The sequence below is a fragment of the Clavelina lepadiformis genome, chromosome 1 (genome assembly GCF_947623445.1).
Source record: "Clavelina lepadiformis chromosome 1, kaClaLepa1.1, whole genome shotgun sequence".
NCBI classification, from domain to species: domain Eukaryota; kingdom Metazoa; phylum Chordata; class Ascidiacea; order Aplousobranchia; family Clavelinidae; genus Clavelina; species Clavelina lepadiformis.
In genome coordinates this window covers 3,758,126-3,776,754 of record NC_135240.1, presented here as the reverse complement: position 1 = coordinate 3,776,754, position 18,629 = coordinate 3,758,126, and the positions used below count along the sequence as shown (strand labels likewise).

The 18,629-nt window shown below is 35.5% G+C and overlaps 1 protein-coding gene and 1 long non-coding RNA gene across 2 annotated transcripts; one reads left to right on the top strand and one right to left on the bottom strand.

Moving 5' to 3' along the window:
- Positions 1-451: 451 nt before the first annotated feature.
- LOC143459930 (uncharacterized) lies at positions 452-2,215 on the bottom strand. Its single transcript, XM_076957255.1, has 4 exons — positions 1,602-2,215; positions 1,414-1,456; positions 1,173-1,341; positions 452-1,035 (listed from the first exon to the last, which is right to left on the bottom strand). The coding sequence occupies exons 1-4, from the start codon at positions 1,647-1,649 to the stop codon at positions 903-905; spliced, it is 393 nt and encodes a 130-aa protein (XP_076813370.1). The 5' UTR covers positions 1,650-2,215; the 3' UTR covers positions 452-902.
- A 7,019-nt stretch (positions 2,216-9,234) lies between these two features.
- On the top strand, positions 9,235-10,190 carry LOC143467210 (uncharacterized). Its single transcript, XR_013118944.1, has 3 exons — positions 9,235-9,402; positions 9,557-9,707; positions 9,905-10,190. It is a non-coding gene; the product is annotated as an uncharacterized LOC143467210 (long non-coding RNA).
- Positions 10,191-18,629: the final 8,439 nt, after the last annotated feature.

Below are 18,629 nucleotides of genomic sequence, written 5' to 3'. Positions count from 1 at the left end.
GTTAGAAAATTAAACAAAAGCATAAAAAGGAAACTGGTAATCTGAAAATGGTGAATCGTAGTCACGCAAATGAGGCAGTTAGCAAGATCTGTCATGAAACCTCGTCGCTTTGAACTTTGTATGAATATGTTATGTGTAGGGAACATACATACACTGTAAAAAAAAATTTTTCTTGTTTACATCTAAATGTATGGCAGCAGTGTCGCCATACAAAATTATGTATTTTTATATTCAAAAGATGTAAAGTGCTTTTACATAAAGCAATATGTTTTTCCGAAAACAACGCGTTATGTAAATTAGCGCATAAGACTGTTAAAATATTAATGATAGTATGTTTATTACAGATCCTATAAACATCTTTTCTACATATAATTAGCTGTATTAATGCAAAAATCATTACTTTATTAAAAGTAAATCTAGCAATCACCCGCCTTTTATTTACAATTAGTTTTATTTACTTTACTTTGCATGACAGTGGTGATACGGACAGTTAATTACTTCACCATTGAAAATATGACACTTGACATGTTTTACAATATTGTACAGTTGGTTACTCAAAACAGTTGGTACTGAGAGTACAATCAGACTGTGCACGTTTATACAAATCACAAGAAATGTCAGGTTCAGTAAAAGTTCTTTGATATGGTTTTATCTTATGCTTTCTTTTGTAGTAAGACACAAGTGAAGTATACTTTCCGAAGTTTGGGTTGCAGTCATCAGCACCACATTTAAACACATAGTTATGCACATTTCGATGAAACAAAATGCGCTCAAACTACTTTACATCAGAATAATCAATTTTATAACTGTATAAATCACATGCAAATAACAACATTGTCCTCGAAGAAAAATGGTCAGGTAAAACAGAAATACTTGACAGAAATGTCTGGTCACAACTATTCTTACACAAGTACTTCGAAGTTATTTATTGCGTTGTAGAAATATAGCAGTTTGCCATTAATTCCTTTTTTCCGTGCTTTTTGGCCATGATGCTTAGTTTTGCTCCCATGTAGTGGGTCAATATTAGCAAAATTTCTGAAAGCAAAAAATACTTTGATGTCAACAAGCAAAAATGCATTCTATTTTTTAAATAAACAGTAGAAACAACAAACAAATATCCGCTACTGCTTACGATAACAATGGTGACAAGGTACAGATACTCGTGAACTAACCTTTGCAGTAATTCCAGAGTCGCGCTTAGTTCTTCAGGATACCTTACATTAAACACGTAGTAGCATGCAGATGGTAAGGTGACAGATTCAAGTGCAGAATTGATGTAGTCAAAAGCACACTTCTTGTCCACGAAAATGTAAAACCTTTTTGAGGTTAACATATCTGGCCCTAACAAAAGGCAAAGTACAGTACAGTAATGCACTACAACTGATAACACACAAAAATAGTCAAATTAATTACCATGTGCCACAATGCAAGGGTTCAACGGCACATCTTCATCTTCCTTCAAAGAAAAATATTTTTTGTGTACTATGAGTCTTATACAATCAAATGTTTCTTACTGGATTACGAATCAACATATCAGTATACCATAACTTTCAAATTATTTTCATAAATTAGACATCTGTATCGACATTAGTGGTGCTCACCTTTAACAAAAGTTCATTTGGATCTTCATGGAAGTACTTACAGAGCATAATTACTACACCAATTATATCTACATCTGTATCTGCATCAACTTTTTCTTTTGCCAAATTGATATCAAAGATAATTCTATGCAAATCTGCATTTTTAGCTGTTGTGTTTGCATGAACTGCAACAATCGCTGCAGTTGATTTTGAACAATAATTTGAAACTGATCTAAGGAAACTTGGGTAAGCCTCTTGTAATGTACCATCATCCCGACTTTTCCGAAAAGTATAGGCCCCTCTTCTTTCAATTTGTAAATGTCAAGCTTATTTTCATTGATTACTTTCCGTAGATGCGCATTACTATGAATGTAGATCAATAGCTTGCGCCGTTTGATTGGCTGAAGTATGCTTAAGTTTTCCTCTTTTAGAAAAGAAAGATCAGCTAAAGTTTCCACACCAAGACTTGCAACGGTGGACAGTAACTTGCTTTTATGTATAAAATGAATATTTGGCAATGCTTCACTAATGAATCTGTCATTTTCACTGCCACTAAGGTCTTCGGCAGGTGATTCCATATTACAGTAAAACAATTTAAAAAACCTAATCATATCTCATATAACGTAAAATGTACATACACTAATCATGAAAATAGTTGTAACGTAAAATGAAAACAAATATTATCATCAATCAATCATTTATATTAGTAAATTTTTCAAAGTAACATGACAGTGAGTTTTGTTTCGCAAATAAAACAATAAATGGTAGGCCTATGCCATAATTTCAATGTACAACAAAACCACTAAGGAGGCAGCAAACACTTAAAATTAAAGATTTCTCTAATTTTGTTAGACTCTTACGTCTGGCCTAGCAGTTAGCATGCTTTAATGTCCCACGTTGCGTGCAGAATTAGGCTAAAAAATGGCATGAAAGTAGGACAAATTAGGTAGCCGATTTTAGGCCAATAATTCTAGATTTTTCGCCTAGTATGTTAAACAAGTTTTATTCATGTTTTTGATTGCATTTTACGAAATGGTAGTCCAAAGCATATTAAATTCACAAGCAAAATTTCAGAGAGTCCCATGCAAGATTTTTCTAGTAGGCCTAGGCCTAACTAGTCTTTTAATAAATTCACTGTATAATAAAACAAACAAATATTGCATGGTATGTTTTGGTGTTTGAAGCCTCCTTAAATATACACCTGTTGTGTATAATTCACTAATTGGTAGTGCTGAAGCAGATGTGAAATGCTCAAATAAACGCATGCTTTAAAATGAGAAACCTTTATCTATTAACCTTGTAAGCATTCAGTGGAAAATAGTCAGTCAAATTACAAGATTTAGAGCAACAAAGTTCTCCTAATGGTTTTACAACTTCGTTTATTCCTAAGTTGGGTACAAGTATACAACCTCATATAGCCTAACCTAGTCCTGTTATTAGATACAATGCAGTTTGCATCAAACCTGACCAAACCCAAAGCAGAACTCATAGACGCATGCCACGTGCTGCGTGCAGCAGTAGTTTTCAGAGAAAGAACATAAAAATCTAAACATTTTTTTCTGAAGAATTGGAAATATCATACTTTGGAAAAAGGGAAACAAAAATTAACTTTAAACGTTAATTTAATTCAAAAAATAGTTATTTATACAATTTTATAGAGTTTCACCAAGACTATAAACCTGTGGAAGCATTTCATGGTACGTTTAGGTCTATGGGTTACATACAAAATATGAATTACATATCTTTTTGATATATTTCATTCCAGGACAAAAATAGAATAAATAAGTTAATATACAAATTAACCTTAAAGAAATTTTTAAAAGAACGTCAAGGATTTGCAAAAAGTGGTTGTAGTTTGGGTAGAAATTTTTTTCATTATCGTTTTGTTTTTCGATCTTATAAATCACAATAAGCCTAGTATTACAGCCCTATTGACAGAAATAGAGCCCACATTTGTATTTGCTTTACTCTATTGAAATACTGTATTTTTTTTATCAATTTTAATTTTTATTCTTAGGGTAATGTTACATAAGTTTACCATAAAATTGCAAACAAATATATGTTTTATGGTTATACATAAAACAAAATCAAAAAACAAAAAATGTTTTGTAAATTCTGAAGTGTGTTAGTAAAAAAACACATAATTATCTGTCACAAACATCTACATATGTTTTTATGTAAAATAAAATAAAATTGTATGCAATTTTAAGGTTATTTTTTACAGTGTACAAGAACATACAGCTACAGTCTTTACAATATCTTGGAAATGCTGCACAGAATTTCTTATAGGCACGATAGTAGTAGGCATATACTGTAAAAGTTGTCGTAGTTAAAGCTTGGTGAATGCTATTTTCATGTTAATTCGAACCTAATGCAACAGTTTTATGAGTTGTTTTAGAGTTAGAAATACCGCTTTGATTATTTGATTAATGCAATTAATATTTGCAAACCCTGTTTAGCAAATGGGTACAATCAGTCAATATTAAGTTAATATTTTAGCTTATTTTTTACCTTTATTTAGCAAATGGGTACATTCAGTCGCCATTTGTAAAACCTGTTTAGCAAATGGGTACAATCAGTCACCATTTGTAAGTTATACTTCGCACGGGTACAAATGTGCACGACGTAACTATTACCAAATGTATCTCGCAACAAATACGGGTATCAAATTGCACGAAGTAAAAAATATACAAAAAATATACGAAAAATATACCTGTATGAATTATATACCACGCATAAAATATACCACGCATAAAACGGTTGGAGTGGTATCGGAACACAAATTTCTGTAGATTGTGATTCACGCAACTGCTGGAAAGAGTTATTGCCGACGGATTAAATGCGACAACCTAGCAATGCGATTGTATTTAATTGGAAATGCTCATGATTTTTACTGTTATTGTTTACATATCTTATTGTATGATCATCGCCATGGTAATATAGCCTACGTACGGTAATTAGCAACTACCACTGCAAGCATTTAATATAATCAGTTAATCACTACAAAATAATATCGTGTTTGTAACGAACCACGACAGCATTCGAAAATATAAATTAGGCAGCGATAGTATTTCTAGTAGAAACATCATCTGGCTTCCTGTATACATCATAATTGTAAAACTAAAGAAAGTGAATTTAGTGTAAATTAGGTATTTCTAAAAGTGACACATTTCTATAAATTCTTCTTGTTACGCCGCGCCCCCGCTGTGAAAAGAGAACGAAAAAGAATAGTTAGTCAAGTTATTGGTGCGTAAATGAGTAATACGCTTCAATGCGGAGAGAGAGCAAAATTATATAAATATTACAATATCTCAAAAATTACAAAATCCAACTTTATCAAACAAACATGGACAGATAGCTGAACATTTTTTATGAAAAGTCACCAAATTTTAATTTTCTATAGCAAACAATGCAACGGTACGCCACGTTTTGCTATGACTGTGTGCGGGAGAAGCAACAGTCGATTCGATCAACTGTCGCTTTGATCAGCTGTCGGTTCGATAAAGTGTCGTTTGATCAACTGTCGGTTCGATAAAGTGTCGTTCGATCAACTGTTGTTTCGATCAGGTGTCGTTTCGATCAGCTGTCGTTCGATTAAGTGTCTTTCGATAAACTGTCGTTCGATTTTGCTGATCTGACTGCTCTGCTGCAAATCCCCAGTAATTCTTAATTTTGTGAAGGGTTGCTCTTAAATTATGTGAATTCGGCCAATTTCATCAGTCTACGACGCATAGGTTTCTAGGTTACTCTCGAACTTAGTAATTCTCGTGCGTATTCTTGTGATATCTTATTAATATGTGGGCGGGCCGGCCGCCATGCGAAATCGTACACTTTATGATACAAATATAAAATATAGATATAAAATATAAATCGTCAATTTTATGATATATACATCACAATTCATTAATGCACACCATTACAAAGACCGCACATCACAATGGCTCATTGTTTCAATGTTTGAGAAACACGCAAAAATCTTGCTTGAACTGTCGGTTCGATAAAATGTCGTTCGATCAACTGTCGTTTTGATCAACTGGCGGTTCGATAAAGTGTCGTTCGATCAGCTGTCGGTTCGATAAAGTGTCGTTCGATCAACTGTCGGCTCGATTAACTGTCGTTCGATAAAGTGTCTTTCGATCATCTGTCGTTTCGATCAGGTGTCGTTCGATAAAGTGTCTTTCGATAAAGTGTCTTTCGATAAGGTGTCTTAGTACCTTGATCACTAGCGCATGGGAGGTCTATGTCATTTAAATGATCAATGAAAGTAATGAAAGTAAATGATATTTAAGATATAAATTGCGTTCAAATCTTAACCCAATCTGTTTGTTTTATGTCACAGGTCCACTCAATGGATGAAAGCTCGAATGTTAAAGCAAACAAACTTGACACAAGTTACTTTTTCGTTGAACGTAAAACATCTGAATCTGCTTCAAGGTTTGTTTGTTGTGATGTCAATTGTTTATTTCAATCGCAAAAGCAACTGTATAATTCTTCCGGCCAATAGGTTTTGTCATAGAGGGCGTGAATATTTTCGTTGCCATGAGTGTTGTAGAGAAAGGAAAAGTGGTTTTATGATGTTGCAAGGCCAGCTTAGGATATATATAATCAATTTGGAAATATACATTTTTACCTTGTGATATGATTTTGCAAGTAATCTGTTTGTTTCTATTGTAGTAATAAAATTAATAAGAGCCGCATCAGAACGATGAAAGAGCCACATGCGGCTCCGGAGCCGCAGGTTGCCGACCCCTGAACTAGCCGATAGATTCATTTGAGGATTTTGACAGGGTGGAATGACTGCTGGCAGAAAAATCACAAGCGGGCGTTCTTGTAAGTGAAAAATGTACGTTAATATCCAAGTTACTGATAATAATACGAATATCAAATATTTTCATCTCTATAATCTAATTGCAATGGGGGACTACCTTGACCTTTTTTCACTTACAACTTTGATAATGCTTCCATGTAGATTGTAGAAGCACGGTTACCAAACAGTAATTACTTGAATGGTCACAATAAACTATGCCTTTGTAACCAGTAACACAATGCCACCAAACAACTGATTCTTATCGGGATGTATTTTGATTTCTTATCTAGCACAATAAGTGGCATAACAGTGAAAGTTGTTATCAGCATGCTTCGGAGCAAATTGTTGACATCTGAACTAGCGACCAGTCCTAATTGGATGGAAAAGGGTCACAAGAGAGGAATGCATTCATCACAACTCGCAAAAGCTGTTTTAGGTGAATAAGTCAAAATTACTGTTTGTCCTGTTTGGATTTTTTAGGTTGCTTACTGCTTCATTGTTTTAAGATGTATTGTCAGTGTTATTTAGTATTATCTGTAGAAGATGTGTATTCCAATGTTTAGTATTTATGTCATTATACTTTAGATGCTGCCGAAAATTCTGGTATCAAAGAAGCAGAGAGTATATGCGAGGTCATGAAATGATTAAAAACGCTATTCACAGGAAAGGGGAAAGTCGAAAAAGAATGAGAGTAAGTTTGGTAAGCTGTGTGGCATACGTGCTTAATGTTCATATCATGTATTGCAGAGCGTTAAATTTTTGCATAATTAATTTTGTAGATAGTAAAGAAACATATTGCAATAATTTTGATTACAAAAATGTTTTAGATAAAGAACGGAAATACGAAGACAGACAAGTCAATTTTATGAATTTCGACTCATCTGTGTCAAGTGATGATAGCGATGCTTTGCAGTAAAATGTTGTGTTTGCTGTTTCAAGATTGAAAAAATAAACTTTTGCTCAAATGCATAAAAACACTGTGCGTTAGTGGTTGTTGGTAGGCCCAACGTCGGCTCGTGGGAGATCGTAGCTAGCGCGCCAACCTAAGTCCGAAGAAGATTTTGTAGCTCTCTGTATACAAACGAGTCAATGCATAAAATTGGATACAAGTTATTTTTTTGAACGTCAAACATGAAAAAGTTTAAGATACCTCGTTTGTTTTATTTGCATGTTAAAAGGAAAAAACATTATCCAGTTTAATTAAGCCATACGCAAAACGTGTCAATTCAATTTTTGCCATCAAATGCATCCAATGTTCTATTTTCCTGACGTGTGAGAGAGAGTTCTAAATCTTTTAAAGCTATAAGCACCATTTACTTAAAAAGTCTCTGACGTCATGTAAGCAACTGACAGGATGCACAATTGCACACGCTTTGAATCTTCAAAACGTCAAAACAACGCAAACAGCTACTCCACTTTTTACTAATTGACGTCACGGCAACGACGACCGAACCATGGGAACGTGTAACAAGGTTTCCGTCAATCGCCAACACTGGTGAAAGTTTGAGCATAGGTTACTTTTTAATCTATGACAGGTAAGTCCCCTGACTAACAAATTTATATTTGTGGGCAAGTCACCTTTAAGAGCGCCGCGTGTGTGCTTTGATGATTTTTTCGCTTTTGTGATTCATTATTACTTTATTGGACTGAAAAAGCATGGTTGTAAAACAATCCAGTTATTGGTCTTTTGGTTTTGTCGTAGCAGTAGCAGGTTTGTCACAAATTTATTAGCATGCGCATTAAGATAAATGTTAATTTTTTTTGTTCAGTTTTGTCTTTTGTTGAGCCAGTTCTCAACGTGACTGACGAAAGCGATTGTCAAATAGGTAGAGATCTCACAGAGATGGTGAAATGAATAATAGGTGTAATATTTCTAAATATTAAATGGTTTAAATACTCCCTTTTTAAACAGGTGCAGTCAGTCACAAGAAGTAGCAGGTTTGTCACAAATTTATTAGCATGCGCATTAAGGTAAAATGTTAATTTTTATTTAAGGGCTCACTTCCCAATGTAAAGACAATTTTGAGCAGGCAACACAGTGATTATTACGTGTTCGTACTGAATGCGTCATATTAAAAAAAGTAAGAAATTTTCCGGTCCAATGCGCATGTGACGTCGATGTGAACTAGTTTTGTTGTTGTTTTGGCGACAGCTGGTTCCAGGTTTAGGCTAAGTTGTACATTTTTTGTGGGTTTGAGTTTTTGCTTTTTTGGAGAATTTGTGCAAAATTTTTAAGTTCAAAACTTGCTGTAAAGTTTAGGTAGTTGTTATAGAAAACTGAGTACATGGATTTTGTCCAAATTAAGACTGCAGAAAGTCATAAACTAGATCTCGTTGCAAGCCAAAATTCAGGGTAGGTTTATGATGTGGATTTGCGACAGTAGCGTCTTGATTTAATGTACTTTGCATTGAAAAGCCTATCTCTTTCAAATGGGTATTGACCCCTTAAGCCAAAATTTTATTATGAATGTAAAACTCAGTTTTTAGGCTTACTTAACTTGCTAGCTTGTCTTTGGGCTAGGCTATTAACTAAAATTTGATTGCACTTTTTCCAGAAATACTTTTGGCTGGCTTTTTTGTATTTAACGGCGTTTTTCTTTGTTTATTCTTTTTATTTGCAAAACTGGTAGAACAGTTATTGTTTTCGTGCTATAATGAAGTGTACGTATTTTTATGAAAGAATGGATGCGTTTTAAGTTAATAAAAGCATAAAGCACTAATATTTCATTAAAATGTACGCAGACAAACGATGAAAAAGCTGATAGAAAATTTAACAAAGGACATTGTTCGGCTGGCTTCTAACGAGTCTTGTCTCTCTGGATTAGCACAATGACCGATATCGGAATGGTAGCATCAACTTTGACGGCCAGGGGCTGGGCGATCATTGACTGACATATATGCTAGTAGTACATAAATCAATTTTACCGCTTGCATGTGATTTGCAAGTAAGTCATTTCCGGCTTTGCGTCGATCCATATCGCTTCATTTTAGAGCCAGCCGACGTGAACATTTCAAGTTAGTGATGCAACCATCATCAATACTGTTTTGGCCATGATGTTTTAAAAATTGCCTTTGAGAGCATTAGGTACTACAATAGTTGCTATGGTTATTTTTGTAAGTTTCTACTACTGTTCCGCCTAAATCATGCTATTTAAATGGCCCTTTTCAGAATTTCCGTCTTCGACGAGCGACTGCATCCATTTTGTTGCTGGGAAGCCTGACTGTAAACGAAAGCCCTATGCATCGCAAGTCATTGGTACTGCTGATGGCGCTACCAAAACCATTGTTTCGACATAAAGCTGCAAGCTGCAATCGACCAGGTATTGTGTTTTCAAAATGGCTGCCTGTCGGTAGCGTTTTCGAAAATGTATCGTTTACACTTGCATTGTTTGGTGTTTTTACCTCAACATATTACACCCAAAATTCATTGATTGAAGTATTTGGCAACGGTCTGTTTGCAAAGCAATTATGATTTGTCATTTAGTACAAGACGTATTTTGTTGTTGTTCCATAACAGTGGTCGCGATTTACCACGGCGAACGAAAGAAAACCGTCGACATTCATTCGCTGGGATCATCTTGCAGGCCGGCTAAAACAGCTTCTGTTGCGTTGTTTAGCAGACTTGTCACAGTTTGAAGATCCTTTTCAAGTGATTTTCGATGCAGGCTTCGTACTGAGCAAACAACCTCGACTGGAAATGGATGGCAAACTTTTTGCGCGAACGTGCTTTCATCGCGCTGCTAGTGTCTTCTTTTGTAAAGAACTTACCTATGCAAAGCTTTCGAAAACGCCGACCAAGGAATTGAAAGGTATGGACACAGCTTGTCTCACGTGTTACTGGTTGTTCTTGAGTTGATTGCATTTGCTTGGAAAAGCCGTTAAATACCTTTAAATCGTTGTCAGTTGTGAGAACGTTAACGACCAAGCCATCCCTTGCAAATCTTTGGCAAGCTTCTCCCCTAGGTCGCGCTCCATGTTGATTTACAAAACGGAAATAAATACGATCGCAGTTTTTATGTTATCAGTAGGTGTGTCTTGTCTATATTACTGCTAGACGTCGTCTTCCTACAACTTTCCTGCAAGCGCTCCTAAGATAATCTGGCAACACATAAAATCGCCTTTTTGCCAGATCCTGCTAGCGTATTGTTGAATTATAATCTTGTTCCAGGCTTCCTGCGTTTCGCCGTGTCGTACACAACGCATAGATTTTCAATGGGACTAAATTACTTGTGGCTGGTCCAGAATTTTAACCTTAATTGATGTCTTTTAACCAATTAAGGATGTCTGTGCTCTAATCTCTACCTAGCGGTTAGTGTAAATTTGCTCTATTTGATAAACGTTTGAGCTCTCTTGGAGGAAGGTGACCAATCTTTCGCGCACGTTGGACTTTAAGTTGGTATGTTCTAATGCAAGCGTCTTCAACCTTAGACAGTCGGATTAAAAAATTCCCTTTAATCAGTTTTATAGTAGCCTATATGCCTGTTTTGGTTTATCACCTTTAGCAAAGTTTTTCTTTTTCTTTTGCAGTACCAGTTCCCAACGTGACTGACAAAAGCGATTTGCAAATAGGTAGAGATCTCACAGAAGATGGTGATAAATATTAAATTGTTTAAATTAATAGTTGGAGTAACACGTTTCAAAGACTTTCAGTAATCGTGTTGCTTGACATTTGCTATGCAGTATGCACTGAGTTCTTTGCTACAATTAAACGCAAATCATGTTATTTTGTGCTAAAAACACCAATCTTTCTCATTAGTTATTATGCACCGTACTGCATAGTATGATTTATACAGTATTGGCTATCAACCAACAGATTGAACAAAATGGGAATCAATTGCCAACAATCGAGACTTTGAATTCTAGGACCAATTACAAACTCAAAGGTTCTGGACCAGGTTGTTTTAACCAGCTGTCGCCGAGCAAGCAAACAAAAACAAAACCGTAATCAACTGCCAAATGAATGCCAACACGGCAGGTTTGGCAAGCTAACTGTTGCTTACCAATAACAGACTGGATTCGACTGGGTCAACTGCTTAGTGCTTACACGGCAGGATTTGAAACATGTAGACATGTAGACGACTATAGGCCCAACCAAAAATGACAAACCAAGATCTACGTTTCCAAAAAGGCATTCGCAACACTAGTTCTGCCGACTGGCAGCCAACAATAGATAAAAGTTGATTAACAATGTGAAATTAGGCATTTGTGACAAACTTCCAGAAATGCTGACAAAACCAAAAGACCAATAACTGGATTGTTTTACAACCATGCTTTTTCAGTCCAATAAAGTAATAATGAATCACAAAAGCGAAAAAATCATCAAAGCACACACGCGGCGCTCTTAAAGGTGACTTGCCCACAAATATAAATTTGTTAGTCAGGGGACTTACCTATCATAGATTAAAAAGTAACCTATGCTCAAACTTTCACCAGTGTTGGCGATTGACGGAAACCTTGTTACACGTTCCCATGGTTCGGTCGTCGTTGCCGTGACGTCAATTAGTAAAAAGTGGAGTAGCTGTTTGCGTTGTTTTGACGTTTTGAAGATTCAAAGCGTGTGCAATTGTGCATCCTGTCAGTTGCTTACATGACGTCAGAGACTTTTTAAGTAAATGGTGCTTATAGCTTTAAAAGATTTAGAACTCTCTCTCACACGTCAGGAAAATAGAACATTGGATGCATTTGATGGCAAAAATTGAATTGACACGTTTTGCGTATGGCTTAATTAAACTGGATAATGTTTTTTCCTTTTAACATGCAAATAAAACAAACGAGGTATCTTAAACTTTTTCATGTTTGACATTCAAAAAAATAACTTGTATCCAATTTTATGCATTGACTCGTTTGTATACAGAGGGCTACAAAATCTTCTTCGGACTTATGTTGGCGCGCTAGCTACGATCTCCCACGAGCCGACGTTGGGCCTACCAACAACCACTAACGCACAGTGTTTTTATGCATTTGAGCAAAAGTTTATTTTTTCAATCTTGAAACAGCAAACACAACATTTTACTGCAAAGCATCGCTATCATTACTTGACACAGATGAGTCGAAATTCATAAAATTGACTTGTCTGTCTTCGTATTTCCGTTCTTTATCTAAAACATTTTTGTAATCAAAATTATTGCAATATGTTTCTTTACTATCTACAAAATTAAATATGCAAAAATTTAACGCTCTGCAATACATGATATGAACATTAAGCACGTATGCCACACAGCTTACCAAACTTACTCTCATTCTTTTTCGACTTTCCCCTTTCCTGTGAATAGCGTTTTTAATCATTTCATGACCTCGCATATACTCTCTGCTTCTTTGATACCAGAATTTTCGGCAGCATCTAAAGTATAATGACATAAATACTAAACATTGGAATACACATCTTCTACAGATAATACTAAATAACACTGACAATACATCTTAAAACAATGAAGCAGTAAGCAACCTAAAAAATCCAAACAGGACAAACAGTAATTTTGACTTATTCACCTAAAACAGCTTTTGCGAGTTGTGATGAATGCATTCCTCTCTTGTGACCCTTTTCCATCCAATTAGGACTGGTCGCTAGTTCAGATGTCAACAATTTGCTCCGAAGCATGCTGATAACAACTTTCACTGTTATGCCACTTATTGTGCTAGATAAGAAATCAAAATACATCCCGATAAGAATCAGTTGTTTGGTGGCATTGTGTTACTGGTTACAAAGGCATAGTTTATTGTGACCATTCAAGTAATTACTGTTTGGTAACCGTGCTTCTACAATCTACATGGAAGCATTATCAAAGTTGTAAGTGAAAAAAGGTCAAGGTAGTCCCCCATTGCAATTAGCTTATAGAGATGAAAATATTTGATATTCGTATTATTTTCAGTAACTTGGATATTAACGTACATTTTTCACTTACAAGAACGCCCGCTTGTGATTTTTCTGCCAGCAGTCATTCCACCCTGTCAAAATCCTCAAATGAATCTATCGGCTAGTTCAGGGGTCGGCAACCTGCGGCTCCGGAGCCGCATGTGGCTCTTTCATCGTTCTGATGCGGCTCTTATTAATTTTATTACTACAATAGAAACAAACAGATTACTTGCAAAATCATATCACAAGGTAAAAATGTATATTTCCAAATTGATTATATATATCCTAAGCTGGCCTTGCAACATCATAAAACCACTTTTCCTTTCTCTACAACACTCATGGCAACGAAAATATTCACGCCCTCTATGACAAAACCTATTGGCCGGAAGAATTATACAGTTGCTTTTGCGATTGAAATAAACAATTGACATCACAACAAACAAACCTTGAAGCAGATTCAGATGTTTTACGTTCAACGAAAAAGTAACTTGTGTCAAGTTTGTTTGCTTTAACATTCGAGCTTTCATCCATTGAGTGGACCTGTGACATAAAACAAACAGATTGGGTTAAGATTTGAACGCAATTTATATCTTAAATATCATTTACTTTCATTACTTTCATTGATCATTTAAATGACATAGACCTCCCATGCGCTAGTGATCAAGGTACTATGACACCTTATCGAAAGACACTTTATCGAAAGACACTTTATCGAACGACAGTTAATCGAGCCGACAGTTGATCGAACGACACTTTATCGAACCGACAGCTGATCGAACGACACTTTATCGAACCGCCAGTTGATCAAAACGACAGTTGATCGAACGACATTTTATCGAACCGACAGTTCAAGCAAGATTTTTGCGTGTTTCTCAAACATTGAAACAATGAGCCATTGTGATGTGCGGTCTTTGTAATGGTGTGCATTAATGAATTGTGATGTATATATCATAAAATTGACGATTTATATTTTATATCTATATTTTATATTTGTATCATAAAGTGTACGATTTCGCATGGCGGCCGGCCCGCCCACATATTAATAAGATATCACAAGAATACGCACGAGAATTACTAAGTTCGAGAGTAACCTAGAAACCTATGCGTCGTAGACTGATGAAATTATTACAGGTTAGTAGAAACATCATCTGGCTTCCTGTATACATCATAATTGTAAAACTAAAGAAAGTGAATTTAGTGTAAATTAGGTATTTCTAAAAGTGACACATTTCTATAAATTCTTCTTGTTACGCCGCGCCCCCGCTGTGAAAAGAGAACGAAAAAGAATAGTTAGTCAAGTTATTGGTGCGTAAATGAGTAATACGCTTCAATGCGGAGAGAGAGCAAAATTATATAAATATTACAATATCTCAAAAATTACAAAATCCAACTTTATCAAACAAACATGGACAGATAGCTGAACATTTTTTATGAGAAGTCACCAAATTTTAATTTTCTATAGCAAACAATGCAACGGTACGCCACGTTTTGCTATGACTGTGTGCGGGAGAAGCAACAGTCGATTCGATCAACTGTCGCTTTGATCAGCTGTCGGTTCGATAAAGTGTCGTTTGATCAACTGTCGGTTCGATAAAGTGTCGTTCGATCAACTGTTGTTTCGATCAGGTGTCGTTTCGATCAGCTGTCGTTCGATTAAGTGTCTTTCGATAAACTGTCGTTCGATTAAGTGTCGTTCGATAAAGTGTCTTTCGATCAGGTGTCGCGTCACGAGTGATCAACCATGTCAGGGTACCTCTGTTAACAGTTAGCACCACTCGGTGGTGTGGTACAATATTACAGCAGTATTTCAAGAATGAAAACTGCAAGTCTCTCCATTTTATGACCAAAATGGTATTTCATTGAGAAAACCAAGAAGAAAGTTTCATAAAATTTCTTCTAAATAGCATTTCCAATAAAGATACTAAGCCTGCTTAAGCTACAAACTAAAGATTAACAATAAAAACTACAATGAACTCACATGAGGGTTAGGCTGGGATGGTCCGTGACGCGACACCTTATCGAAAGACACTTTATCGAACGACACTTAATCGAACGACACTTTATCGAAAGACACTTAATCGAACGACACCTGATCGAAACGACACCTGATCGAAACGACAGTTGATCGAACGACACTTTATCGAACCGAAAGTTGATCAAACGACACTTTATCGAACCGACAGTTAATCAAAACGACAGTTGATCGAACGAAACTTTATCGAACCGACAGTTCAAGCAAGATTTTTGCGTGTTTCTCAAACATTGAAACAATGGGTCATTGTGATGTTCAGCTATCTGTCCATGTTTATTGGATAAAGTTGGATTTTGTAATTTTTGAGATATTGTGATATTTATATAATTTTGCTCTCTCTCCGCATTGAAACGTATTACTCATTTACGCACCAATAACTTGACTAACTATTCTTTTTCGTTCTCTTTTCACAGCGGGGGCGCGGCGTAACAAGAAGAATTTATAAAAATGTGTCACTTTTAGAAATACCTAATTTACACTAAATTCACTTTCTTTAGTTTTACAATTATGATGTATACAGGAAGCCAGATGATGTTTCTACTAACCTGTAATAATCTCATCAGTCTACGACGCTAAGGTTTCTAGGTTATTCTCGTACTTAGTAATTCTCGTGCGTATTCTTGTGATATCTTATTAATATGTGGGCGGGCCGGCCGCCATGTGAAATCGTACACTTTATGATACAAATATAAAATATAGATATAAAATATAAATCGTCAACTTTATGATATATACATCACAATTCATTAATGCACACCATTACAAAGACCGCACATCACAATGGCTCATTGTTTCAATGTTTGAGTTACACGCAAAAATCTTGCTTGAACTGCCGGTTCGATAAAATGTCGTTCGATCAACTGTCGTTTTGATCAACTGCCAGTTCGATAAAGTGTCGTTCGATCAGCTGTCATTTCGAGCAGGTGTCTTTCGATCGATCGATGGACGATCGATCGATTTAGTCAGGCATATAAGCCTACTTTCGTTATGCCAACCTACTTGCTCAACTATCAGCTGAAAGAAACTATCAGCCAAGTTCATGTTCATTATTATGTTGTTTCAGAAAATGTGATAACCATTAAAACTCCTCAATTTTCTAGATCTGCCTCCAGTTCATCGAGTGAAAGCGTAAACGGCCCTTCTACGGTTGTACCCACCTCTCTTCCTGCCCCTCCAAGGCCCAACCTCACCATCGTAGGTTATACTGGAGAAGACATATCACTCGTGTGAGGATATTTGTTGGTTATTACAGTATAATACAGTAGTTTCAAATTTCAATTAAATTTATGACAAATCATATCATTATTTATTAGAATTAGGCCTGCATATACTGCATGCAGTAGGTTGCAATACAGCACTCATACACTACTTTTATATAGGAGGTATAAATGTAGACGACTGGCACTGGTTCGTGCAAACTGGTTGTTAAAATGCACTTATTGTCACAGTTTTTATTTGCTTGTGTTTTATCAGTTGTTATAAACATCAAAATTCAAAAAATTTTTTTTAAATGTTTGCACTGACCACATACAATGCATCCTGTGCAAATACACATTATTGTATTTCATTTATAGGTTTAGGTTTTTTTTATTATAGGCTTTTTCGGTAGAGAGAATTCGCAGTCTTCATTTAAAATCATCTATGTCTTGTTATTGTTCTAGAGCCAGTGATAAGGTTGGAGAAGCCGATGCCACCACCGCGGCCTCAAGCAAATGCCGTACGTAACATTATATCGTTATTGCATATCAGCATTACTGGGATAACCTTCATTATTTTCATCTAAATGTGTGTATTTCATTGAGAAAAGAATGTTAGAAATAATCGGGCTTACCTAGCTAGTCGCTAAAAATACACTTTTGTTTTCTTAGTAATTCTTCTTAATTTCTTGCTTTGCCATGTTTCTCTTTTTCTGTCCTTCACATATCTTTCGCAAGACCCTGACAATAAATCTTAGTAATTCGCCTAAGTTTATAACTTTACTAATTTTGGCCTGAATCATCAACCAACCCAACCACTTGTACCTGTTGCTGGTATAAGTTCATATTATTCACAATATCTGCACTATAATAATTCATATAAGACGGGATGCAAGATGAAGCTCAATGTATCGATCACTTCATATCACCCATTACCAACCTGTTGTTCGACGTGATTTTAATGTAAATAATTCTAAATGAAGTTCATATGTTCTGATGAAAAATACTTCATAGAAGTGAAATGTCTCACAGTCTTGTGTTATGGTGACAAGTCATTGATGTTATTCATGCTTTTACTCACAAATCCTTTCTTAGTTTCTGATCGCTGAAAATTTAAGACTAATTGCATTTAATTTGCATTAAGTTGGTGATAATTCTATTCTTTTAACTGTTGTGTAATCTATAAACAGTAGAAACAAACACTTCTGCAATATTAATTTACAACTTATGCACTTATAATACAGAATGTTAGGGTGATTGAGGTTGTTGCTTATTCAGAGTGAAGGAGACCCACCATGAGAACGAAAGAGAATAGTTAGTCAAGTTATTGGTGCGTAAATGAGTAATATGCTTTAATGCGGAGAGAGGGCAAAATTATATAAATATCACAATATCTCAAAAGTTACAAAATCCAACTTTATCAAACAAACATGGACAGATAGCTGAACATTTTTTATGAAAAGTCAGCAAATTTTAATTTTCTACAGCAAACAATGCAACTGTACGCCACGTTTTGCTATGACTGTGTGCGGGAGAAGCAACAGTCGATTCGATCAACTGTCGTTTTGATCAACTGTCGGCTCGATAAAGTGTCGTTCGATAAACTGTCTTTCGATCAGGTGTCGCGTCATGGTATGTGACATATTTCATACTGCTGATGGGTTGCACTTGTAAACTTATGCTCAATCACAACATTTTTCATCAATACAACCACTATATAACCAAATATAATTTCACAGTTTTCTAAAGTAAAACTAAACTAAGAATATTTGCTTTTAAGTGGAAATGTGCACAACTCGTTGAATGCACTAAGCTAAACACCAGCAATTTACAATAGGAATAAATTTCATTTATATGATTTGTTGTGCTCGTTATGGAGTTGTATTATATGAACCAGTTAGTCCACGTTTAATATTTTGTGACAGAATTGTGTTTATTATTTGTGTCATAATTATGTCTCAGCATTGGCTGATAGACTGTCTTCTTACGCAGATTTGATTTTGAACTCTTCAAGAGATCTCAGAAGTGGAGGGTGACCATCCCAGCCTAACCCTCATGTGAGTTCATTGTAGTTTTTATTGTTAATCTTTAGTTTGTAGCTTAAGCAGTCTTAGTATCTTTATTGGAAATGCTATTTTGAAGAAACTTTATGAAATTTTCT